General features: G+C 40.9%; 1 protein-coding gene across 10 annotated transcripts in view; it reads right to left on the bottom strand.

The window, feature by feature from the left end:
• The window catches only part of ARHGAP12 (Rho GTPase activating protein 12), a 73,587-nt gene extending 47,395 nt beyond the window's left edge, over positions 1–26,192 (bottom strand). For 8 of the 10 annotated variants that reach the window (XM_077788825.1, XM_077788810.1, XM_077788820.1 and 5 more), the window contains exons 1-2: positions 26,112–26,192; positions 19,339–20,090 (exon numbers count right to left, since the gene is read on the bottom strand). In XM_077788825.1, the coding sequence (XP_077644951.1) occupies positions 19,339–20,007 (669 nt within the window). In that variant the 5' untranslated portion in view covers positions 20,008–20,090; positions 26,112–26,192. Of the gene's footprint in view, positions 1–19,338; positions 20,091–25,074; positions 25,176–25,621; positions 25,715–26,111 lie in introns of those variants that run through there. The other 2 variants (XM_021542974.3, XM_021542975.3) reach the window with 2 other exon arrangements.
• Between the last annotated feature and the right edge of the window lie 1,013 nt (positions 26,193–27,205).

A 27,205-nucleotide genomic window follows, 5' to 3' on the forward strand; every position in this document is an offset into this window, starting at 1 on the left:
GAGATCTGTGAAACTCACAGGACATGTCTGAATGCAGATTTGTGAATAATAAAGTTGTTGCGAATAATTTGTGATCTCTCTCTCAAGGATATATTCAATAAAAACTAAAATAGTACACTAAGAAAACACAAGAAAAGCCTAGCTTGCTTTGTCCAGTGGAAAATTATCCTGTAATAGGCCAATAGGTACTGCTTTTCAGATGGCAAGTATCACAAGAGCACAACAAGCAGTTCAATAGTTCTAGAACTGTTATAGCAGAAAAATCTCTTGAAGTTTCAGAAGTAGGAGACTCCTCACTTATGAAAGCATTTACTGTTTTAACTAGTTTAATGTATAGCTATGCATCTCATTTGCCTCAGAGAGGTGAAAAATACTTAATAAAGGCAGATTATTAAGACCTTAATGGAACACTTGTATGCTGTATCCATTACAGAAACACAGCACATCTAAGAAGTTAGCTCCTATGAAATATTATCATGGGAATAGTGTAGAATAGTATTATTTGAACTCATAATAGCCTAAAGGTCATGGAAAAGTTTCCATTACAGTCACTTCAAACTGAATAGCAATTTTTTCTACACTTTACGTTTTCAAAAGTACAAATCCCACAGCCTTTAAGTGTACTTTTGAGGGTCCAGTGCTTACACAAAGTAGTGTAAAGCCAGGAGCCCATGAAACTGCAGATGGGAAAGTAAACACCACCTCTGATAAAATTCCCAAGTTACTGAAGTTATACAGAGCAAGCTCAAAAACTAAAAAATAGCTTGAGAACCACTTGAATGAACAGAATGAAATCTAAATACTACCACACAAGTTACCAAAACCCCATCATTCAGTAGAACAAAAACTGTAATATTCTCCTATTAGAAGGAGAAGGAAAAACCCAGAAGAATTAAGAAATTCTATATGTGTAATATAATGGTTCACATTCACAATAGACATTTGGGAATTCTTTAAAAAAATAGGGAAAATAACAATTTGCAAGCAATAGTTCTAAAACAGAGCAGTCATCAAAAAGATGTTCTGTTAGAAAGGGTATTTCATTCCAAACACTTGACAAGAAAATGCAGAACTCCCACTCAGTTTACAGCTGCTGTCCTTTTACTCTGCTGCAAAAGCACATTTCACTTGTGTGAAACTCTGCTCCAGCAAATGTTGCTCATGGCAGCAAATCCAGCAAGAATTTATTATGGTACTATTTCTTTGTTAGGTGTTAGAATAATTTCAAAATATTTTCTTGAGCTTATGAACTGCAACACTTAAAAGTTTTTAATAACACATACAGCTGCAGAACATCACCAGTATTCAAACATATGAGCAAAGCTGATGTATGAGCACACTTACTGGGATACTGGAACTATCTTATGGAATTAATTAAGGTGGCAAACCCCAGTGAAGAACACAGTTAACTGGCCTAGGAAGCAAAGTATCAAATCAGATATTATAATGGCATCTGCCAGTTTGCCTTACTAATATATTAACAGTAATACATTCTGTTCAGTAACTGGTAGGCTCTAGTCAATTTTTACCCTGTTATCCTCCACATCTGCCTCTCCAAGCATTCCCTGAGTTTATTACCTGCAATTACCACTCACAAGCAACTACACCTCTCATGTGCCCCAAAACTCCAGAGAATAATTTCCTTGATTACACTGCCCACTTGGGAATAAACCTCAGAAACAGCTGATGTAGCTGTAGCTATTCACATTGGCTTCCATAAACATTGTATTAAGTTCTTGAGAAACAAGTTTCAAGAGTGCTCAACTTATACACAGGAATACCTGAAAAAGCATGTTCTAGGTATCACGACTGACTAAACAATTTCAAAATATACAATTTGAAGAACCACATTTTACATATTAACTCTATACCGTTACCAACCAAAACATAAATTATACACTCAAAGTCTAGAGAAATTACCATAAAATCTATTAATCAAATAATGTATTCATACTCTAATATAAAACAAACTTGGATTAGGGAAGTAAGAATCTCAGAATGTTCTTAAGTCTCTACACACAAGAGCTATCCTTTCTAACACATCAGAATGTCTACTATTAAAAAAAAACAAACATTTTTTATATTTTTCCTTTTGAAAAAAATTATTTGCTAACCTTAGAAGAAAGGGAAGCCAAGAAAAAAGTAACTTGTATGTTACTTTTGTATTTTTATACTTGTATGTATAAAGTAACTTTAAATGAGTTAGTTACCCTAACTACCCATGCACACAAAGAAATTCCTTTGTGCAGAAAGGCAGAAGCTACACTTACACTTCTGCAAAATCAGAAGTTCAGCAAATGCTTTTGCTAATTCAGTTCAGGTAACCAAATCAATAAAGCACATAGTTCAACAGACTCGGGCAACAACTCAAAGTTTAGAAAACAAGAAAAACCACAAATTTATTTGTTTCAGAAAATCAAAGATTCATGATACATTTTTAAGACCTAGCTATGCTGGTCTACGCCACCAGCTACCAGAAGGAGCAACCCCATCTCCCTTGCCCTCTGCAACCCTGATGCTGATGTGAGCCTGCAGCAAAGGAATGGAAAAAACCAGAATGGCAATAAATTAACCCCATTGAGACTTCGAAAACAAAACAAACAAAACCCCCACAAACAAACAAAAAGCCCTCCTATATTTGGACTCATTAGGTGTTTGCAGGTCACTGCAAGGTCAGGCAGAGACACCTCTGAAGTGTCTGCCTAAGGTGACAGGAGAGCAGGACCTTCTCTTTCAAAACCTCTGTGTTAGTTCTTAAGGAGGTTTAGCTGCCTAATTAAATGCCAAAGGTGGCTGAGAGAAGGAATTATCTTCAAGTATCTAAAACAGAATCAGTTACAGAAACAATAATAAGTAAAGAACTATTTCTCCCAGAGACAGGTAAAAAAAAACTTGCTAGGTTGAAGGGGTGGAAAAGTTACTTACATATGGAGCAAACAAGGAACCAAATTTTGCAACAGCCTGATCAGCAAAATAAGGAACTTTCCTTGAAAGCTTAAGTGCAGTTTAGTCCACAACCTTCAATAGCACTTTTGGTATTCTTGCTTCTGTCCCTATGCAGTGAGAAAGAACCACAATGGGGTTGTTCTGTATTTTCCTTACTCCCACAAGGCTTTGTAAACAAGGTTACACTACACATCTCTAACCCTCATCCTGAAAAACAGCACATTTATATCTGAAGTTTGAAACAAATGAAGAAGCTAATAAAAGCGTATAGTAAGAAGCTGATTTATTGTACAAGTATGCACAACTGCAATGCTGGGTTTAAGTCCTTGTTTTTTCTTAAGAAAAATCAGCAGCCTGTTAGAAAGAGCAATACAGGACCATGGTGATCAGAACATTCAAAAACTGAAGCTGAAGAGACGTCATGCCATCAAAGAAGGAATTAAGTACCCCAAGTAGCTCAGGCAGAAAATAAAAAAATATTTTTAAGCTGACTAATGACAGCTCTTCCTGTCACCTCAGAGTACAGAATGCAGCAGTAGGATGAAAGCTAAGAGTGAATAGAGAAAGATATTTTGCTTACTACCTGAAGTCCCACACTTAGAATGAAAAAAAATGAATTCTGAAGAACATGGTTTTCGTCAGAATTTTGTGGAAAAACTGTTTTGACATTAAATCTAACACATTTCATACTTTACATATGAAGTAAAAAATAAAACATTTCCCTCACACCATCTTGAAAATTAAAAATATTACTAATATTAATTTTTAGTAGGAAAACCTGGGTCAGGAATGTTGGGAATATCTTTAATCAATTTATGCCAGGGAAGATGTTATATTCTCCTCTCCTCTGCAAACCACTAGGGTATCTCAATACTCAAAATAAGTTAAAATCCAGAAGTGTTATAAAATCATACCAGTATGGAAAGAGGACATTTTCTCTCACCTCCCTCTGCACACCTTCCCAAAAAAGAAACATTTAAGGACAATTTTCTTCAACCTGTAGCAAAACTAGCAGGGATAAAACAAGAGACTACCACTGGGTCTAGTCATCCTTCCAATTTCAGACATTCCCACAAATGTGAGGAATGAGTTATGGACAAACAAGCTTTCCAGATTTCAGAAAAAAAAATGACATGCCCCCACTTTCAGTTCACTGAGGTGGTTAACTCCTAAAAATTAATAAGATGCAAAACAAACCAGACAAGAAAATATACACAGTGCTGTACTTTGTGGGATTAATAAGTATTTTTTTCAGAGCAAGCAAGTTCAAGAATGGACAAACCTACTTCCATGTCCAGAGATGATCAAAAAGGCAGTAAAATCATCTCGACACGGAAAAGTTGTACGGCACAGAATTTAAGTCACCCAAGGCAACACCCCGAAATGTGCCAACAAGTGGCAATACTTGTGCTTCAACTGTACTTCTCTCCTGACTGTGAATTATCAACATCACCATCCTCAGAACTGCAGCTGTTAAGTCGATTCCCAGGTACAATTTGCAAAAACAACCCTAAAATGTTATGACCTGGCAAACCACACATGTTTAATTAAAAGTAGTTTTATTGGACCTGTGGCCATGTCCCCCTGGTTCACTTTCACAGCTGCAACACTGACAGGAAACTTAAAGTCATTTTTCTTCCCTGAGAAGTTGCAAATACACAAGTGATGAAACATGCTGCATTTTGCAACACAAAATAGAGGTCCTGCAAATGAAATGAACTGGGCTTTGGGGCTTTTGCTTAACTTCTTTATGCTTCTGAGTAAATGCAGTACAGTCTAAAATCCAGTATTCATCCATTCAGAAGCAGTTAATTATGATTTTCACAGTACAAACATAACTTCTACATGGCCATGAGGATAAAAGAAATTCCGTTGATTGTATGCTACAGTAACCAAGAAAGAACCACAAAATAGCATCAATGCATAGTGCCTATAGCATGTTTATTCTATCTTACATAAAACAATTGGTGAAGGGACTAAAGCAGTGTGTAACATGGTCTAGAAACTTGTTTTTTTTTAAAAATAGGGGGGGAGAGAAAGACCATATGTCACAAGACCCAAAAAAGAATAATGAATGGGCACATCAACAATTGCCCCAGAAGCTCAGCAGTTATCCACCCTCCAAAGCCAAAACTAAATCTGAGTATCTGTCCTCTTCCAACAATACCCCTTAAACATAACCCAGTTACATGCTTCACACAGAAAATTACCGCATTATGTCCATTGATATGTGTTGCAAAACAGGTGTCAGAACATGTTTTAATGGTCCCTTATGTTCTACATGGACTGCTGAGCAATTAAAAGGCTTGGTACTATGTATGCAAGATAAAATGCAGTGTTTGCTGTACATGCCAACTGTCAAAAACACAAAAAGTCTTACTCTAGTTTTCTGTATGGATTTCATTCACTCAGACAAGTATGAACATCTACTGTAATAAATGTTTAACAGAAATCCCCCTGCTTGTTTGCAGGTCCTTCTCAAACAAAGTTTGAGGTTGAAAGACCTCCTATGAAAAGCTGAAACAAAGAGGTATGGTCTGCCAGAAAGGAGAAGGAGGTGTGTGTGGGAAGGGGGTCAAGTATTTTGATATTTGAAGTAGACTCCTTCTCCCAAAGCCTGCTGTTACGGTTATACCAATCCAGAGAGGGTCTGCTAAAGATGTACTGATCACAAAAACTGCACCTGGTCCTCCCAGGGATGCACTGCATTCAAAGTAGAGCCATTCTGACCATTAGCAGCACTGCTGGATTAAGACCATAAAAATCTTTTTTTGAATTCTGGGCTCCAGGAATGAGATAAGACTCTCAGAAGTAAGAGAACCAGACCCTGCAATAAAAATAGGAAGCAGAGTTCTTTGTACATCCCTGCCTAACATGCAGACTGCATGGGCTGTCTGTCTGGTACCACACTGGGGAGTGGGGAAACACAGTGACCCTTCTCACCTCTCCCATGATTGTAAGACAAATTCACAACTTACTAAAAGTAAAATGAACTGACATAATTGAATTCTTTCTGCCGTGCAACACCATTTTTCACTGCTGACAAGAAAAACTGAAAATCATCCAAGCCCTAGGTATCAGAGATTCATTCCAATTTATCAGTAAAATGAAGGATTTATTAAATGGCCCTAAAAAAAAACCCAAACAAAACAAAAAAAAAAAACCAAAAAAAAAACCCTGCCCCTAAACAAAAGATGGAGAGGGAAAAGAAACAGATTCAGATATGTGGCACTAACTCTCTCTGAAACTTACTTCTGGTGATCCAAGTGAAAGAGGCCACACTAGCACACTGTGTGCTCCAGATTGCAAAGCATGTTGCAAAATACTGGGGGGTGAGACATAATCTAAATTAATTTTTAAAACCCCAAATAATTTCTGTGATTTTGCTTTTCACTGAAGTAGGATTTACAAAGTCTTCTGACAAGTAAAACCATGACTAAATTTAGAGGGTATGTTTAAATGGACTAAAAACACACAGATGCTTTTGTTGCAAGGAATCTACTTTGTAAAATAACATAATTTTAAATTCTAATGTAAAAGCTTTCATGTAAGAAGAGATGTGTTGCAAAAGACACAAATAAATTACCAGCACATAGTACACAGGAATGTGTAATGGTACTCTTGTTATACAATGTGAGGGAGTTCTGAAAATGCTGTCAAACTTCATTAAGAGGAATGTTATGCTTATTCAAAATTACTAAAACATTCCAGGCTTTTTTGACTGTCCTGTGCAATAAAGCAAACCTATTAGCAGTACATTATAGCTGAGATGGCAAGAATTTGCTAATGGTTTCATGCTGATTAAGCAACAGGCAGTGAGCAGTGCCCTGTGCCCAGCACAGCGAGCACAGCCCTCCCCCGTGCTGCTGAATTACAATTCCGTGCTCAGCATTCAGCGGATCAGCTGGAGCCACCATCCTTTAGAGAAGGTTCTCATTGAAACTGCAAGTATAATAAAGTATGGCAGCACTGTCTGCCAAGCTGTTGGGGGAAAAAAATGCTTTAAAGGACATGTATGTTTGCTTGAGTATACAGTCATGCTCCTATGAAGCTGTTCTTGCACGCTGACAGAAAGCTGGTGCTCATCAGCAGAAAGCACAGGTGGAATGGAAGTTGAACTTCCTGGGAGTCTCAAGAGAAACATTAATGTATTTTGAATTACTGGACACACTAATATTTTGCTGTTTATTTCTATGTTGTTTTACAGCGAGATTTCCATTGAACTCACATATAAAGGTGAATTATGCAACTGCAGCATTGTAGGAGCTCTGGATGCCAGGTCCCACGAGGGTCTGTAGAGTAACAGGACTGAAGCTGGTCAGTCCCCTGCCCAGAGAGCTTTCTGCAACACTGCTGGCAGTGGCAGAGCTTATTCTGCTGCATGACTGTTAAGATTTCACTGTTCAACCAGATTTAGTACAACAGCTATATTAAAGATAAAAAGCTTATTGGGAAAATTTAAGTGCCTGAATAGGCTTTAGGCTAACATTGCTCCAAATGCTTTTGTCTTCACAAGAGCAGTAATTGAGTATGGAGGGTGATTAGCTCTATCTCCTAAATAACACTTACTGGAAGCATTAGCTGTACATTTCAGATTGCCACTGAATTGGGGATTAGAGGACAGGCAAACTACCTGGCACAGCAACAGTACAGCAATCAGAACAAAACCTCCAGTGAAGCCTCCAGCTTCAAGATGAGCCCTGCAGCCATAAATCCCCTCAGAGGAACACAGGGAGATGTTAAATTGCTAAGAACACATACTTTCCATTTTAGCATGTAGATTCATCTATTTTGAGCAGAAACTGAAGTTTTATACCCCCTTTTGCCGCGCTTTGGGCGATGCTGGCTGGCATACCAAAATCCATCTGGTAGCATCAAGACGTTACAATTACCAATTTTTTTAAAAGTCACTTGTCGCAAGTCATGCCTTTATTGATATGCTTAGCATTATGCATTAATATGAGAAGATCCTGCAGCGTGAAGAAGATTCAGACCAAGAAGCTGTTTGATATGGTTTTGATGGCTTTTCATGGGCTTCTTTCTCCACCTAAACCTGCCCTCAATAAAGACTGAAGCTTAGAAATTACACAAAAAGCCATTTGCCCCACACTATTCAAAATTTTTAACATATTTAAACAATTTCAGCTAACAAGTAATCCTTTAAATGGTGATATTAAAATTAAGACATCATGTCCTTTCTCATTTATCTTATTATTAAAATAGATAAATTAAATTTCATTATTTTAAAAATCAAAATTCGTTTTCACCTAGCAGATTTCAAAGAATAGTCACCATATTAGACTTCCCTGTCTTTAAAACACACTAGTCCCTGTATTAGATTATCCCTTATTAAATCTGTATTCAGATCCAGTATTCTCTCACATGTTTACTGTGCAACACTGAATATGATTAGTGGGTTCTATGACAGACAGCAAGACTTTTTTATACAAGGTGCAAGACAAAGTCACTGTATAAGGACTGAGAGAGGAGATTACAATTCCATTTTTAAAGGAGACCCTGGTGTTTTAGGACACTACATTTCTTTGGAATCCTCCCCATCACCCAATATATCAGAATGGGACATTCACCAGCCTGCCTGAAACAAACAAACCTTAAGGCAAAAAGCAATAGATGGGAAAAATACTTTACATTAAAATGAATATATTTCTGGTTTTTCCAATACTTTACATGTGTTTTGTGTTTAAAATTCCTCTGACTAGGAAAAATACCTCTGATTTTGGCATTATGGAAATGAAGTTCACAGCTCCACTAGAGAAGAATTTTTAAATTAAATTCCCATTATAATTTGGGCTCTTAACAGGCTCTTTATATATTGTCACCTCCAGTATACATAAATACTCAGCATGGTGAAGTTTCTAAGTAAACCATAAAATTTCCACATATATTGGCATTTATACTGGAGGGGAGAGAGATAAAAAGAATTAAGACAAAATATCACAAGGCCTTCTAAATTGCCAAGACACTGCTTCTATTCTCAAGACAATGTATGTGCTACAGCACACAAGCAAAACTCTGAGGTTTTGTTGGGGCTGCTTGAACCCCCTCAATCTCATGTATTTTAATGACTTAGGACAAAGAATGCCTCCTATTACATCACCTATAACATTTCTTTCTGGTAATGAAGGATAAAGTAGAAAGCCACGTCTCATGCCAGAGAAGACATACAGAGGCCATTAGGTCAAGACTTAGTTTAAAATTTTGCCTTAAAAGACATAACAGGATGAGCAAAATAATATCAGTTAACATATTTATATGAGCTGTTTCAAATTTTGAGCAGAGCAGGAATATTTCCCTCCGCAGCTATTTAAGACCACACAAAAGGAAGCTTGTACATAATTATACCGTGGTGCTTCTAAGATATTTTTAATTTTCAAATTTAACTGAGCTACAACAGGCTATGATCACTCCAGTTTTAACACTGAGATTCTGTTTTCCAAAAGTATACTGAATAGCAGGAGGAACAATTTTAGAAATATATCCAACCCATGGTGCCTAACTTACACAAGTTAGACATTTTTTAAGATCACTTTTGAGGGCTTTTGAAAATGCTAAAGCCAAATACACAATTGTACAGACTCTTCTCAAAATCCTAGAAATACTCAGCAATAGATTATATGTACTGCTTATAGCGGAACTAAGCAAAACAATGAAATTCTCATGGGAATCTCAACGAGGTTGCATCTTTTTTTCTCTCTACAACTACTGAAAATAGAAGTATTTGTTCTTTGACTGTATTTCTTAGTCTGTTTCTCTCTACTTGCAGACAGTTTGTTGGCACCCAGTGTAAGGACAAAAAGCATGAAACTCTCAGCCATGCATTTCTGCAGTTTTTCTTCCCCTTTATTTTCCTTACATTAGCAAGAATGTCTTTCATTTCCAATAACGGCTATTTCTGCAAATCAGTTTCTAGAAAAAGAAGTATACCTTTTTCACTGAATTTTGTGTTTCAACATGAAAATATTAAAGTAACCCTGCTACTTCGACTTTACTTCAATGAATATTAAGCCAGCAATTTTTATTTCAGATGGCAGTTAAGAAGATATAAAAAGATTCAGTATTTGTGGAATTTTATTTAGTTTATAATTCTGAGGCTGCACTCAAGCAGACCCAACCATACCAAGGACAACACAGAATGCTGGCTCAGGGCTCAAATCACCATTTAACATAATACTTTGAGAAGCAAAACAGCAGTTTATGGATAGACAGTAATGACATGAGAGCAGGACAAGCACACACAATTCCTGAGACCATCTATGGGCACAGAATTTAAATACAGCCCTTCAAGCTACTTTCCTCAGAAAATTAATTGCAAAGAAAGAATTTGTCAATGTATTACCATCTCAGCACAATGTTCACTTCAATTGTTTTAATCAACAGCACACCAAAGACCTGCAGCAGCTGGAAAGAGCTGCTTTACAGCCCTCTCAAATTCTGTACAGGGAATCATCACACCTTAAGTTTGGACATAATCTGCTGAGCCTTTATTTACAAAAGAAGAAAATAAGAAGAGTTTAGAGCTAGATTTTTAGCATAACACTCAGGAGTTGGATTTTTCTATTTTTCCATAGGAAAAAAAAAACAAAACACAAGCCCAAGTACATATGTAAGTTTTGTTCAACTGATAGTTACAGTAGCAACTTATGAACTAGCAAAATGCAAAAATGGACACAATACAGTTTTTATATATAGTTAACTGAAAAGTAAACAAAACTTAAAAGTAAAATTTACACCTTGGTGGAGCACAACCCACAACCTTGTGAAACACCAAGACAGGTCGCTCTTTGAGACTGAATCATGGAAGAATAAAAAGAAAACCTATCTCAAGTTGAGCATCCCTCACCCTGTGTGTCAGGCAGTCAACATAAGAACAACACTTCAGGCTGACAAAGGCAAGAAGAATGAAAGCAAGGGAAGATGGAGGCTCCAGCTTTTACTGAGGAGGCTGCAGTGGGAGACTGATGAGGAACTTCCATGGGCACAGGCGAGCAGATGAGCTCAGTGAGAGAGGGACAGAGGGACAGAGGGACAGAGGGACAGAGGGACAGAGGGACAGAGGGACAGAGGGACAGAGGGACAGCCATGTGTGTGTGACCACTGGGCTCCTGGCAGGGCCACACTGCCTCTTCCCACGCTCCTGCTCCCTGCCTAAGGCAAGGCAGCCGCAGAGCCTGGCTGTGAAAGCTCTCCCAGGAGGAAGCATTGCAGTGCCCTGGCACAGCTGGTGGGCACCAGCACCATGGGGTAACACACAGTGCAGCAGGAAAAGCACACAGCCTCAGGGAAGCATGAAAATGCCATTACAAGTTAGAGTGCAGCACCCGGGAGGGTGAACAGAACAAAGGCACAGCCAGGACAAACAGACTTATCCGGATGACAGAAAAAGGACAGTACTGATGAGTACATCTCATAAAGTTGTTGTGAGAAAGTTTAAAGTTGGTAGTAACACTATATGAGGTGCAAATCAAGATCAAAGTGCTATCAAACAGAACAGCTGCCCCTGTTTTTTTTATACCTCATACATACAGAGAACATAGGTATACAGATATATATACCCACACACATACAGAGTCCCCTGTGCCTAAAGCACAATGCAGTTATGCATAACAGATACCTATTAGTTTTTCCAGCTGGATGAAGATAGATACCCAAAAATCGATATGGATAGTGCCAAGCATGTTGATAAATCTTCAGTGGTGGGGTCTGGGGGGAGGAGGGAAGACCCTGTATTCAATTTCAGTAGGAAAAGCAGTCAAATTAAAGTCACTCAATAACCTCGTTTAGTGTTGCAACACTTTAGTGCAGGATAAAACTTCTTCTAAATACTTTAAAAAAAAATCCAATAGTTATGTGCAACAGGGCAACATTTCTGTTGTACCATGAATCCTTTCCAAATATCCCAGTGATCCTTCAAGCTCTCTAGAAAATAACTGAGCATGCAATATTACTAGACATGTTGAACACCCAGCTGAGAGTCCAGAAAGTTTGCTAACTATATTTTTGTTTTTATCAGACATAACATTTTATTACAGTATTGCGTAAGCACACTTGTTGCCTGAGTCCCATCACATCAGTGACAGTAAAAAGGCAAGTGTGCCCTCGAGTCCTTCAGATCTGCTGGCTCTGCACTAGACTGAGACTATCCAGGCTGCCATAAAGGAGTTCCTTACAGGCTAGTGACACACTCGTCACAACACTGCCCAGGCCAGCATTACCACCTCCCTGCAGCACTGGAAATAAATATTTGTAGAGCCAGGTGGGGACTAGAGCAGCAAAGTGACTCAGCTGAGCAATCCACAAAAGCAAAAGACAGGAACTGTGTTCACTACACACCAGCAGAAAACAGACAGAACTCTGCTCTTCAGCACTGCATTTAAACAAAATACAGGGAAGTTACTTAATTTAACTAGATGATCTGAAGATCATCCAGAAGCCTTAGGTAAACTATTTTAAAAGGGAATAATTAAAACTATACTATTTAAATTCAAAATATAATACATAATTTCAGATTTAAAATAAGAGTCCAAGTTTCTAATCATGATTTTGATTATAAGCAGAAGGTGAAGCCAGATAATTTAACATCAAAACTCAACATAAGCAATAACCTAAATTCATTCAGACAGCTCCTCAACTTCTAGCTTTCATTTACAAAACTTATCAGATGGAAAACTAGAATGAATTAAAATACAGACTCCAAACACCTTATGCCAGTCTTCATAGCATCACTGACACAAGCTCCAAACCTCTGTAAAAAGAGTTTACGAAGATAGGACAAACTATCAAAAGATGGGGGAAAAATATACCACAATTACCTCCTTTTCAAGATGAGAGAGGCCAGCAACTGCATGTTATTTAGAACACAGGAACACCATGAAATTTGCATTCTGTATTTTTGTTCTGCACCATTTCCTACTACTGGCATTCTCTGTTTGTTTGAATGCCTCTCTGCACTAACCAAGCAGTTTCATATCTACCAGAATAGAACTATAATCTACTAGAAATCTACTGTATTTCCCAAGAACTAGGTCAGAAGTCCTTTTAAGATAAGCTAAATTAAAAATGGATACAAATATTCTAGCAGTATGTTGTCCAGTTACTCATGATCATGGAAGTAATTTGAAAATCCTTAGTTCTTAATATCCTGAAAGACAGCTTTGCCCAAATGTATTGTCCTTAGTTTTACAACAAATTCCACATAAAAGCAAAACTATTTGTCATTTGTCCCTACCATTTTTAAATCAAACATACCTGGCAAGGCACATCAGAGACATATCAGCTCTTTGGGTACTAGATATGCACAGATTTTGCTTTGTGGTTTTTTTTAAGCACAAATGTCTACTATTCCAGAGAGCTGCCTAAAAAAAGGAAAAAAGTGTTTTGCGTTTTATTCTACAGAGTCATATGTTCCCTGATGTTTTGTCACACTGCTGTGAAACAAATGATACTTTCTTTAGGATTCCACAGAATAACAGCACCTTTGTTCTATAGGCAAGCACTGCAATATTCAACAACTGCCTAGATCATAACCAGGTGAAGACACAGCAAAAGCCATTGTTTGTACCCAGAGTTATGGGAGAGAACAAGATATGATCAAATATTCTCAAAACAGTCACAAGCAGTTTTACCTACTACAGTCCTTTCTGTGCCTTCCCTACTTCAAATGACAGAAGCACTGCCAACGAGAAAAAGCAGGTCCCCAGTATCTCCAGCTGCTTTCAACTTAGGCAGCACTGAGACAAAACACCCATTCCTTTACCTAGGGCTGCTTTGCTGTTTAAGCATTTACTCCACCATCCCTTAAAGTCTCTGTCATCACCCTGCTGAGGCTGGCACTTGTCACAAATTCAAAAGAAAAGGCAGGTGAGACACCATGCACCAAAACTCACACTTTGCACACTAGAAATTACACTTTACTAGATAAAAACAGAAAAATCAATTCCATGTGATGACTATTATTCCTTACGCAGCACAGCTTGAGCTTCATTTGAGCTAGGAAATAATTCTACCATGATAAAAAGCCACAGGTTTATTCATCTAAATCAGTGCCTTCCAAGCTCCACTTCATCATTTTCTACATGAAAATAGGGTAAACAGGGGTGCAAGAATCAAAAGACTGTGTTGGCACTTGCAGAATTTTGACAGTGCACTGGATGTTTGTTTCAAGTCTGAAAGCACAACACAAAGCTGCATGTACCAAGTAGATCTGTAGCTTACTCAGCTGAGCATTCCAACACCAGTATTAGAACAAACCAGTCAACTAAATCCAACTTGTCTCACAGGTCATGATTTTCTGACAACTGCCTCACACTGATAACACTGGTGCTTGCTGTTTATTTTTTTAAGGAAGGTCAATCTGATTTGCAGCAGGGATGTGTAGAGGAGCATATGGGATATGGACTGCATGCAGTGTTAGTGGCACACAAGGGCTGCTCATTTTAGGGCACCTAAACCCAGATTTACTCACCTGGAACGAGAGGGAGAGCTATCAGCAACCTGAATTACATATTAAAACTACTGAGGCCAAGCTGATCACAAACAGCAGCACTGTAAAGTGAAACTATCCAAACATGTTGACACTGTGTAGAAAAAAAATATACAAAAAAACAGAGAGGAAAATTATTTCCTAATATTATCTGTCCAGAACCTCTGAGTTATTAATCTAATTTAGCAAATTTTTCAAGCTGCTTACAAAGTCTAGCAGCAGCTACCAAAATCACAGAAAAAAATATATATTAATGTTTTATAAAAGTCCTTAAATTATAAAGCTTTTAGTTCCTTGTCATTGAAAATTATTCCTCACCTCATTATAATGTGCATATTTCAGCATTTAACATAATTAGAATAACAAATGCTGTTTTTAAGAAGGTAAGAGACTAAAGGATGGCATTTAAAACATAATTCAAACTATTACATTATACATATCACCATGAATCTGCAAACATGTTCAGTTTTATTAAGAAAAAAAATTATTGCATGCTTCCTTCATACTGTCAAATTACTCCTCTCTTGGACAAATGAATGAAATAAAAAAAGCAGCAAGAAATTTCTTATCATAGAAGCAAACTGATTCTGTGCCCTGCAAAGCAGTGCTAGCCATTTATTTCAGATGTTTAATGTTTCACCAGCACTAATGATTTGCCACCAGTCTTTCAACTAAGTGATGAAGTCAAGAATGCCAAGACCTCCAGAAGATATGCTGTGACACCCACAGAAAATGTTTTGTTCTCCTGACTAAAAAGTTACTGTAATACCACAGAATTTGCAGAAATTGCATCTTGTCTCTTTCAAGACAGAAAGAACTCTTTAAGATCTTTACTACTCAGAATTAATCAAAGCTAAACAGCCATCCTAGTGATAATCCCCTTTAGTGCTTCACAGTTTATGCAATAGTCAATTACTAAAGAGGATGAAAGACAGAACAATCTTTGCAAATAGGTCACTGTCTATATTTATAATGATTAAAACCAACCTGCTGCTAAAAGTAACTTTTAATAAGCATAAATAGTAACATTTACACAGAGCCATGTATTTATTCTTAAGTATGTTCTATGTCTCCTGTGACAAAAGAGGAGGTAACATGCATCAGAAACATAGTTATTTCCCATAGGTTACTCATTAGCATTGCCAAAAGCAGATTTTAATTTCTGTCTGTAATTCCAAAGTATCATCCTCAAAGGTATCACCTAAACATTCTTGACATGATCTCTGAACTTAGGCAGTTCTTTCCCTGTCTGCACACCTTCCCTCTCAAAACTTGATAGGAAAGCAAGCATTGCCCAGGGTGCTTTCTAAAGACCACTTTTAATGTCTTCTTCTTTTGCCTCAGCTTTTCCTGCCTGTTTAGGCATGCCTGAACGTGTAAGTCCTTTTTTTTTTTTTTTTTATTTCAGAACAATTACCCAGGTCTCTGCTTCTACTGCATACTGCTCAGACATCCCATCTGCTTCTTTCAAGTACTGTCCATATCTGCTAAAGAATCACTCTTTCAGAACTTTCCTTCTTCCCCCCATCCTTGGCCTCCCTGAGGAATATTTTTGCCCTTTCCTTGGGATCAGGACATGACACCTGACACCATTCTCCTAAAATTTTATTAACTTCATTGATTGTCACAGCTTTGAGTGCCGCCATTGTCTCAGTGATTCTCGCACCCAGTTGTGCATTCACTCAAACCATTTCATTCATCTCCAATTCGACCTGCAGTTACTGTCAACACCAGAGAATTAAATCTGGTTAAACTGAAGCTTGTTTCCTCTCAAGCCCTATTTCCTCTAATTACCTCCAGCTTCCTACAGTTCAAGTCCACAAACTAACACAGGGTTCTCACAACGCCTTATCCACCAGAGTGGCAACAAACAGTTGTCATTTCTTTGTGTAAAATGTCAAGAATGTTCATTATCCAGTCCTGATGTTTCTCTGACCCAACACCTTGCTACATCTTCATTAGCAAATACTTCTGCTCAGACTGCCACCTCCCTGTCCTTCACTTCACATATTTTATCTGCTAAAAAATCCTTCCTTTATGCATTACTTTGGAGGCTCTGGATCTTCCAGTATTTCTACAGCCAGCAAGCCAATGACTTCAGGACTGTACAGTTGCAGAACCTGAACTTCATTACTGGAAAGAAGGAGGAGGATAATCTTCAGCAAATAATGTAACCACTTCTTAGAAAGATCTCACAAGAGAAGCATTCCTCTGTGTCTCACATATTTGCACTCAAGGGCAGCGAAAACACACTGAAGGTCAGGCTAAAGCTGAATGCTATCCCCCCAACACCACCAAAAAATTACTTACATGAACACATTATTAAGGCAATTCTAGCTTCTAATCTTACAAATTTAAGAGAAAACACCTGTAGCTTAGAGTTTATTATAATGCAGACCACATAAAACTGACCTCCACAGCAGGCAGGGGAGGGAGAAGCAGTCAGTCTTGTGAAGTGAAATCCTGTTTGTGCATGAAAGCCAGGAACTTGATGTTCTCACTACAGACTAAGAGTAATAAAAACAGCTTTCTGAGCCATTAATTTCTACACAGCTGATTTCTACTAAACAATGCTCATTATTGAAAGACTTCTAAAAAAACTGCCAAGCTGTTCCAGTGAGAAGGCTGGCACTCTGAACATCTAGACTGAGCTAACGGTGACATCAGTTCTACCACTGCTTTAATCCCCACGGCTACTAAATGTCAAGCATTTTCACTGCATTTAAAGAGCTCACAATTACACACCATGAGATTAAGTTACAAAATAAAGCAAACTGCAAGGCATAGCAAGCATCCGCACTCTTGCTGCCCAAGATTCTCATAATGGCAAATGAAACTGCCAAGCATTTTCCACAGCCAAAATGTGGCATTTTTAGCATTTGTTATTCTTAAACACTGTGAAAACTCCCCCTTTCAGACCTCCCATAACAGTGTCTACAATACATGCATTGCTGCCCCGCTCAAATATAAATTTATGAATCAGTTGTATCATTGAATAAAGTATAGTGGGGAAGGGAGAGAATGGTGAAAAGATTAAGTGTCACTGCATCAAGAGGCACAAATTCCAGTGGAAACTGAGCTGCAGGCCATATATTTATTATTGACAAAAGACACCCATGTAATATTAATTCCATCTGCTTTAAAGAAGGAAATGCATCAAATTATAGTCAACACAGAAGAAGGAACTGTCCTACCATGTAATATAAATTTTAATGTGGTAAACTATTTAAAGTAGGATATACTTTCTAATCATTACTTGGTATTTTCATAATTTGTTTGGCAATTGATTAATATGGCAGTAACACGCCAACACACACTTCTAAAATAAATATCTAGTAATCACTTTATCGTGCCAAGTTCTAAGTGGTTCATATCAACTACACTAAGCTAGGGCAGTGCTATGAAGAAAGTGCAAGAAAGCTCATGGATTCTCACACTGCATAAGAAACACATCACTGAACAAAATAAATCCAGTAATCCTATTCATTCCATAACATTTGTGGGAGGGGCAGTGAAGTTAAAACTAGCATAAAATATACACATATAAGAGACATGATGTCCCATAACTATAGAAACTCTGAATATCAAGAATGAGGCCAAGAATATAGTAGGATATTGAAAAACTATAGATACCGAGTATTTCAATAAATACATATACACACAGATCAAGACTCTATAATTCACCTAAGCAATCTTCTATCTTAAAGATGTACTGACTTGTTCAGTATGGGAACATCTTAAAAGATAGAAGCAGCTTTGTCTTCATGGTCTCTTGTTAGCAAAGTACTGATTCACAGCCCTCCATGATAAAACTTTTCATGTTTAAAGTTAGCATCAAGTTCGATTTGAGATACTCTGGTACTCTGAACACATACTGCCAAGTGGGATTTACTGTAACAATCAGTTTTTATCCAAGCAAAAACAGTTTTACACTACAGATTAAGTTCAAGAGTAGGGAGCTTTGAACAGAATTTAAAATAATTGAATATGTCCCTACAGAACGACATGGAAGGCAAGTGTGAGGTGGAGGAATTATGTATATACACACATATATAAATATATAACTATGTGTATGCACACATACATCACTGGTTTAAGAGCAAACCTGGATTACAAAAGACTAATTAACATGGTTACCCGTACCAGAAGTGACCCGATTAAGTCACAGTTCTAATCTTTTGATGGGGGAGGGGGATGTCTGTTTAAAAAAAAAAAAAAAAAAAAAAAGAGAGAAACTGCTTTACCAAGGACAAAGGCCGTCAATGCTCAGTTTTAGCCTGAAGTAGGAGTACATCATTCCTGAGATTCTTCCATACTAATTAACAAACTCACATGTTTTGAGTTTTAATCCAGAGTAAAGTTGTGAGAAGCAGAATTGGCAAGGCTGACTCATTAAAATAGTCTACAAATAATATGATCAAGCCAGAAATTCAACTCCATGTAAGTCTTAAGTGTAATTAAACCCACTAAGAAATTAATTTACAGTTCTTATGTTATCTATACACACTTAGGGAAAACTGACAGTAACTTGCACTATTATTTCAACAGGCCAAGTCATGAGAAGTTAAAGCAGTAGGCTGCCTTCCTCTGAAAGAAAATATAACCCAAATTCTGTGTCATCTTAAAACAATCTTAATATGGAAACACTATTGTTCTTTCTTTAACTTTAAATCACAGAATAGTGTAAATGGAATCAATTCCTGTAGCACAGAAATTCTGCAAGAAATAAACAAAAAATGTTTCAATTTTAGTAACAATTTCATGCTGAGAGAAGACATTTTTATTTGAACAATTGGAAATTTTTGTGAATAAGTCTCAAAACAGTAGCAGACAATTTTGGTGATAACAAAAGAAAACAAACCAGATGTGAGGGCCATTTTTTTTTAGCTTACCTGCACTTGTTCTGTGGAACTACTACTGAGTTCATCTCCAGACTCCGAATCTTGGTGAATTTTTTCTGAGCCTTCTCCTGCTGAATCACAAGATTGTTCATGCAAAAAGCTGGTCTTCTCTATTTCCAAGAACTCCGGGCATGGGAAATGACCCATGGAAATGGTTCTAAACTGATTGGAAACCTTGGGAGATTGCAACTCATTGTTAAGTTTTCCATTGTTCTGGGTAAGGTCCAGACTCAAACCAAAAGTTTGACAGGGGCTATTGTTCGGTCCCAGATTTTGATTGGCATCTCGAACTAAGCAAGACACTTGAACTGGAGAAGATTTTCCAAAACTAGAAAGCTCTGGTGACTTATTCACATTTTCTGTTGATCTCTGTAATCCATGTGTCAACTTCAAGGTGTTATTTGGCAACATGCTTGCCTGCTTCACAGGTGGCATCAGTGCTTTCCGGGGTATTTCCTTCACATATTGAGCTGGCACATAAAAGGGTTTGGAATTTTCATCTCTTTTGACTTGCCACCAATCATCATTAGTCTTTTTCACTAAGATGTACTTCTCCCCTTGCTTGATCACAATTTTCTTATCCTTGGCCTCATACTCATAGTCATACTCCACTTGAATGTAAAATTGTCCTGGAAGCATCTTCCCACCCTTATCAGCCATTTCTATTTGAAAAGATTTCACCTTTTCAGACAAAAGGTAAGCGACATTCTGTTTCAGTGTTATTTTCCTGTTAATGTTCAGAGCTGTAAGGGAAAAAAGAGTTTATGTAATCAAGTGGCTGTTAAAGAGCACTTTGGATAAAAATTATTTTTAAAAAATCCTGCCTACTTAGATTAATTGATGGAAAAATGCAGTATTTTCAGATATCCTTCTGCATGTTGAAATAGAAAATCAGTAGAACAACTTGGCTCACTGATTGAACTGTCCTATTCACACAAGCTTCCTGCTATCAAGTGGCTCATTAGTTTCATTAATTAATTAGTTATTATTTCTATTACTGATTAACATTGACTCAGATCAACCCCCTCACCAAACCCCCAATGACTGATCAATCTTTTGCTTGCATATAGGCTTAATTTCTTAAACAAATTATTAATATACTAGTTTTAATCAAAATATTTCAGAGAAGGCTTATTTACCTCACAGAAAACCTGATCTAACCAAATGTTTAAGGGCTAGATCTTAAAATGCAAACAAAAACCTCCACAGTGACAAAACAGTGACAAAACAGAATCAAAATGGGTAATGAAATAATTAATAATACACAAAAATTCTGAAAAGTACTCTTCAGCATCTTTATAATTCAGACAACTGCCACTGTGTCCACACCCACAAACAAATTCTCTCCATTTAATCATGTAGCATCAATGTCCAAATTCATGGATGGGTAAGCATTAGTCTTGCCAACTTGCTCTGAACACAATATAGTAAATTAATATGAAAGGTAGGGGTTTTAACTTTGAAAATCAAAGCATGTAAGATCTCCATCATTCACAGAGAAAACAGGAGAATTCAAGTAAAATGCTGCCATATTTAATCTCACGAAGATTAACAAACACAGCTTTTTATTTTTAAATGCACGTTTCACGAATGAGAAAAGTTATGTAGAAACTTGCAGCTCTGCAAGTTAAGACTTTGAGAAGAGATTTGCAGTCTTCACCCTGCCACAGAGCGGAACTAATGCAATTCCATGCAGGCACACACACGCAGAGCAAACTCAGCTGCTAAATGGGACTAAGGACAGAAATAACAACAGAAAAGGACTTCTGGGGAGATCTAAAGTAGAAACCACTAAGGATCATTCTATTTTCTTTTGCCATTTTTGTTATTTGATCTGAGCCTTGATAAAATACTTTTGCCTCATAACTCAAAGTAGAAGGTAAAAAGCTAAACTATTACACCAAGACAGAAGTGCCCATCCTTAATCTGTGACACTCTTCCACAGACCATCTTCTTTTACTTCCAAGAAGCATTTCCTACAGGTAACTAGGAAGCCACCGCCATTTTCCAGGCTCGAAACAGAATCACTAAGTCAGATTTACAATTTTATCAAAGACTTAACAGAAGGAATGATGGTACCAAATTCAACAAAGCTGACAATAGGAACACAAAGCAGTAGAAAAGAATACCAGTATTCTGGTGTTTACTCTCTACCATAAAATGGTGTGTTGACATTCAAAGTCTATTTACAGCCTCAGTACAAAACAACTTGCTTACCTGCTATTCTACATAAATAGGTGTTTTTAAGTGCAGCTCTGCAGTTGTTTAGCAACAGTAGCAGAAGGTAAACATGAATAAATTGCAGTCATTCCCACTCTCTTCCTGGTTTTGGAAGCTCTGCCATGAAAATGCTATTTTTTTCTTCTTAGCAAACCTGACCCCTTCCAACACTTCCTCAAAGCTGCTACCAACCCCTTTAATGGCTTCCAGGTCAGACATCAGAAAAATGCAAGTCTTACCAAGCTGCAGTCTACTTCAAAGCTCTGTTACCTCAAAAAGCTGAACCATAGGATAAGGATCCATTCAAAATCTCTTTCTCCCACACAGAAACCAAAGAGAGGACATAAGCCTCTAGTTTCCCACAGGACTACTGAGTGTTTAAAAGCTTGGATTTTTCACTCCCTTTTTGCTGGTTCTGTATGACTATTTATTGAGAATGCATGCTTAACATTTTCTTAAGACAGAAAGGTTCAATAAGTTGCATGTTATGTTTAAAAAAAACCTAAATTTTGAATAATACAAGTTAAATACAAGAACCACTACAAAAATAGCTCTATCCACTTTTGAAGTCAGTTTTGCAGCCTAATCCCCTTCCAAAAAAATAACAACAAAGAAGAAATAACAAAAATAAGCAGCACAGGTTTTGGTCCTTCATCCAAGCTGTAAAATAATCAAGTCGAAAGCAAACATTTGGTAATGTTGAACATATGATTAAAGAGAGACAGGCTGTGTTCAGCCAGAATACTAAAACAGTTTTACGAACACATCATATCAACAGGATCAAGCAAAGCTCTAATTCTCCTCCTCAACCCAAAAAAGCAAGAAATATGTATGGTATAGGTGGGAAATTAACCCTGTAGATCAGCAAACAACTATCAAGGCCTTGATTTCACAGATTCAAACGCATTAATTTTTGTTTTGCTTTAATTCTTTTAATGCAGCTCTTGTGTCACAAAAGATAGACCGCCCACACTCTCTGTACAGCCCAGGGGACAGCTAATTGTAATGCCCTTTCATGAAGCTGTCTCATAGAACACAGCCTAAAGAGCCACAGGAGCCTTGGACAAACCCCTGCTGTAAGGAGCTCACAACAATGCAGGTGTGAATGGACAATATGGACACTTGGACTTCTGACTTCACTGTGCTACTAGTCAACAGCTGAAGTGACACGGCTGGTCAGCCCTTGTAACCTCACAGTATTTTTTATTCCTTACCATTTACCTGTCATGCTCGATGGCATCCACATTGCTAAAGAACATTAAGCTCCTCTAATTAGAGAATGATAAGTATGGAAAATCATTTACTTCCACAGAGAACATCTGTAAGCTTTCATACGTTAAATAAAGTCTCTGTATCTGACTGAGAGATTAATAACAAATGGTCTCACTAAGAAAACCTATGATCATGAACACCAAAAAAGAGACTCGGACCTCGCTTTTCTCCTGGAAAAGAAAACCCCAATCGCTACTGGCAAATGATCTAAGGTGGGTGCATCCCCACGTGGAAACACAAAGCACCATTTCACGGAGCATTCCCGCTGTCCCACGGGAGCGGAGCCTGGCGATGGCAGGCACGGCACGGGTGCGGCAGAGAGGGGCAGGCAGGGCTTTCACTCGGCACCGGGGCAGAGATCCCTTCGGACTCCGGCTGCCCGTGGAACCGTTCCCATCTCTTACTCAGCTAAGGCTGAGTAAGGCTGGCAACCCTGGGTGTTCGCAGAGGTCAGCTCCTCCCTTCCCCCATCCCTCCGCCCGCGGGCGCGCCCCTGCCCGGGCCGGCCCCGCTGCTCCCGGCACCGGGCCGGTCCTGCCCCATCGCAGCCTCCCGGCACCGGGCCGGTCCTGCCCCATCGGAGCCTCCCTGCACCGGGCCGGTCCTGCCCCATCGGACTCTCCCGGCACCGGGCCGGTCCTGCCCCATCGCAGCCTCCCGGTACCGGGCCGGTCTTGCCCCATCGGAGCCTCCCTGCACCGGGCCGGTCCTGCCCCATCGGACTCTCCCGGTACCGGGCCGGTCCTGCCCCATCGGAGCCTCCCGGCACCGGGCCGGTCCTGCCCCATCGCAGCCTCCCGGTACCGGGCCGGTCCTGCCCCATCGGACTCTCCCGGCACCGGGCCGGTCCTGCCCCATCGGACTCTCCCGGTACCGGGCCGGTCCTGCCCCATCGGACTCTCCCGGCACCGGGCCGGTCCTGCCCCATCGGAGCCTCCCGGTACCGGGCCGGTCCTGCCCCATCGCAGCCTCCCGGCACCGGGCCGGTCCTGCCCCATCGGACTCTCCCGGCACCGGGCCGGTCCTGCCCCATCGGACTCTCCCGGCACCGGGCCAGTCCTGCCCCATCGCAGCCTCCCGGTACCGGGCCGGTCCTGCCCCATCGGAGCCTCCCCGCACCGGGCCGGTCCTGCCCCATCGCAGCCTCCCGGTACCGGGCCGGTCCTGCCCCATCGGAGGCTCCCGGTACCGGGCCGGTCCTGCCCCATCGCAGCCTCCCCGCACCGCCCGCTCCGCACTCGGGGCTCCGGGGAACTCTCCCCACAAGCGGGTGCACACGCAGCAGCAGGGGTTCGGCATGCCAACACTCGCCTCTAGCTACATCTTTATATGCGTCCCCACAAAACGAGACCGTTTTTGTCTAGACCCGATGTGACAGCTCCCATCACCCTCAGAAAGGGTTCGGAGAGCTGTAGGTCTGCTCAGAGCTCAGCCTCTCCTGGAGCAACCTAAACCCTGCAGCTGCACCCTCATCTCCTCAGAGCACCCAGTCCCAACTACAGAATGATGCTCTCTGGGTTGATCCTGAAGTCCATGCAAATGCTTGAAAGAAGCACGGTTCTAAGACACAGAATCATAAATATGACCATGTATGATCCATATATAAAAGCTCATGTATCATATGAGAGATGATCACCCCTACCTTCAGCATTATCCTAGAATTCAAATCTCATCCCCACCCTCTCTTTTGAAATTATCAGGGACAGAGCATTTACTTCTCATCTTCCAGAACCAGGTAACTGAGTCTTGGGAAATAACCTAAAATACTATTTGCTATTTCTTTAATTTTCCTCTAGGGAAAAAAAAAAAAAAAAAAAAAGCCTTACTGGGGACAGGGAATTGTTACTTACTTTCCAATACAAGCAGTTGATAAATTGTAAAAAATGCTACTGAGTACAAACGGATCGCCTTAAATTTATTTGCGTGACCTTGTTCGCAGTGTCCTACAAAGTAGCAGCAGTTGACTTGTGCAATCTTTTTCCATTTTCAGCATCAAACTTCACCCACTACTGAAATGGACCCTTCCGCAGTGCTGATACAGAAATAAACTCAATTATGAAGGCTAAATTAAGACAAATTCTTAACAGTTCAGGCCAGATGAGATACTCTGGCTACACCTCAATAGATTCCATGATTCTGCTTCTCCCTGGGCAGTTCTCTTAGGGGTTCAGGCTGTATCTGCAGGACCACTGCCTGGGAGACTGGACCCTTGTCAGACTTCAGCCCCATTCATACCTTTCTTCCCAAGGGACACCACTGCTTGTCCAGCACACGTGACTCCTCAGCCAGTATCTTCCTGCAGACCAGTCCTCACCAACGCCTGCAAGAGCCACCCTCTGCAAAGCATGCATGGACAGCATGCAAAAGTTGCATACAAATAGAGGCAAATGGAAACGAGAGATACAAACAAAACACGGACAATTTACAAGCTGTACGAAAACAAGCTTAGCCCTTCGCTCTTTCCTCAAACACAGTTCGAAATGGAGCACTGCTTGCAAGCAAACTACCTACCCGGAGCTCACACGTCTTTAAACGCTAGAGGCATAATAAGCAACCATTTAATAACTGCCCGTGACTCAGACCACTGAATAAGCGATGCATTTTAAACAAGTGTCAGGACAACTTTTCAGCGCCGCTGCAGCCCGCGCCCCCCTCCCCCCGCTCCCTCCCCGCCAGTCCCGCTCGCTCCCGGTGCGGCTTTTGTTAAGTTGCTGACGGCGAGGACTGGCTAAATAGCGGGCACGGCCGGCCCGACCAGCCCGGCCCAGGCACCCCAAGTTACCGCGCTCAAGTTGGCACAAGGGCGGCGGATCCCCCCGGCCCGGCGGGGGCGCCCGGGAAGGGCGGCGGGGCGGCCGCTGCCTCCCTTTGTCTCCCGCAGGTGAGCGGGCGCCGCTCGCACACGGCAGCGCGGCCGGCCCGGCCCCGCCGCCCGGCAGCGCGGCCCGCGGCGGCGCCCAGGTGCGGAGCTGCCTCCCGGCGCCGCCAGCTCGGCGCTCCCGGCGCCGCCCGCGGAGCGGAGCCGCCGCCGCCGGGGGCAGCGCGGGGCGGCGCCGCCCGGAGCGCCGGCGGGCGCGGGGGGCGCTCCGCGCGGCGCCCCGGGAGGGGCGGGCGGCGCCGGGGCTCGGCCCCGCGAGCCGGCCCGGGCGCGGACGTGCCCCCGCGGGGCCAGCCTGCCCTGCCCGGCCGTCCCGGCGGCGGCCGCGCCGCGCTCGTCCCCGCGCCGTCCGCGCCCTCCCCGGCGGGCCGAGGGGCGCGGCGCGGCCACCCACCTGCCGCCCGGGCCCCGCTCCGGCTCCGCGGCTCCCGCTGCGCTCCCGCCGCGGCCCCGGCGAGCGGCGGCTCCGGGGCACGGCGGCGTCACCGCGGGTCACGTGCCGGGGCGGGCCCGGGCGGGGGCGCGGCGGGGGCGGTGCCCGGGACCGCCCGGCCCCCGGCGAGCGGCGGCGGGGCCGCCCGTCCGTCCGTCCGTCCGGCCGTCCGTCCCCCGCCCGCCCCGCCGCGGGCCGCCGGAGCGCTCCGGTGCGGCTGCCGGAGCCGCGCCAGCAGCTCACAACTGAACGGGCGTGGAACACCCAGGCCCTTCCGTCCCTGCCGAAACGAGCAGAGGGAAAACAAAAACCACGCACCTTCCTCGCTGCAAACAGGGGTCGGTCTGACTGTCTAACAGACGATACCCGAAGAAACCACATTTTTTAAATAGTTGCCCGAAGAGAAATAATAAGAAATAGTCCTTGACATTTATTTCCAGTTAACTCGCTTGGTATCTCGTACTATACTAAAGAAAGTTTTCAAACATTGTTTGAAAATATTTAGGTGGCCTTCATCGCGTTTTCAAATTGTAAGTAATCTTATCTTTCTCTTTGAAATGGCAGTATCTAGTTCTCTTGGTTGCAAAGATAACCTTGAAAGCATGAACTGACTGTAACTGATACTGTGGTATCTGAATGCATCTGCAAACAGCCTGAAACAATGGCATGGAGATGTGTAAACTCTCTGCACTCTATTAATCTAATGAAGGATAATGCTGGTCTAACTTCTGCTTTGACTATTTTAATGCACGGAAGGAGGAAGGAGACAGTAAATCCATCAAAAGGTGGAAAGAACAGGTTTGCTGAGGGAAGGACAAGCAATGGAAAAATGCCTGAGAAGTGCCAGTAGCAGAGAAAAACAGACTTTAACTGAAGAAAAGATGAAAACAGCATCTATAGGTTTAATTGAACACGTGCACATATTTTCATATGGAATTGCAATCCATCTTGAAATTTCAATATTGATAGTTCCTTGAAATCTCACGTGTATAATGCAACAAACATGCAAGATAAGTAGAAAACACTGCATATACCTTAAAGCTTCTTCTTCTCAA

This window comes from Lonchura striata, chromosome 1 (assembly GCF_046129695.1).
Source record: "Lonchura striata isolate bLonStr1 chromosome 1, bLonStr1.mat, whole genome shotgun sequence".
NCBI classification, from domain to species: domain Eukaryota; kingdom Metazoa; phylum Chordata; class Aves; order Passeriformes; family Estrildidae; genus Lonchura; species Lonchura striata.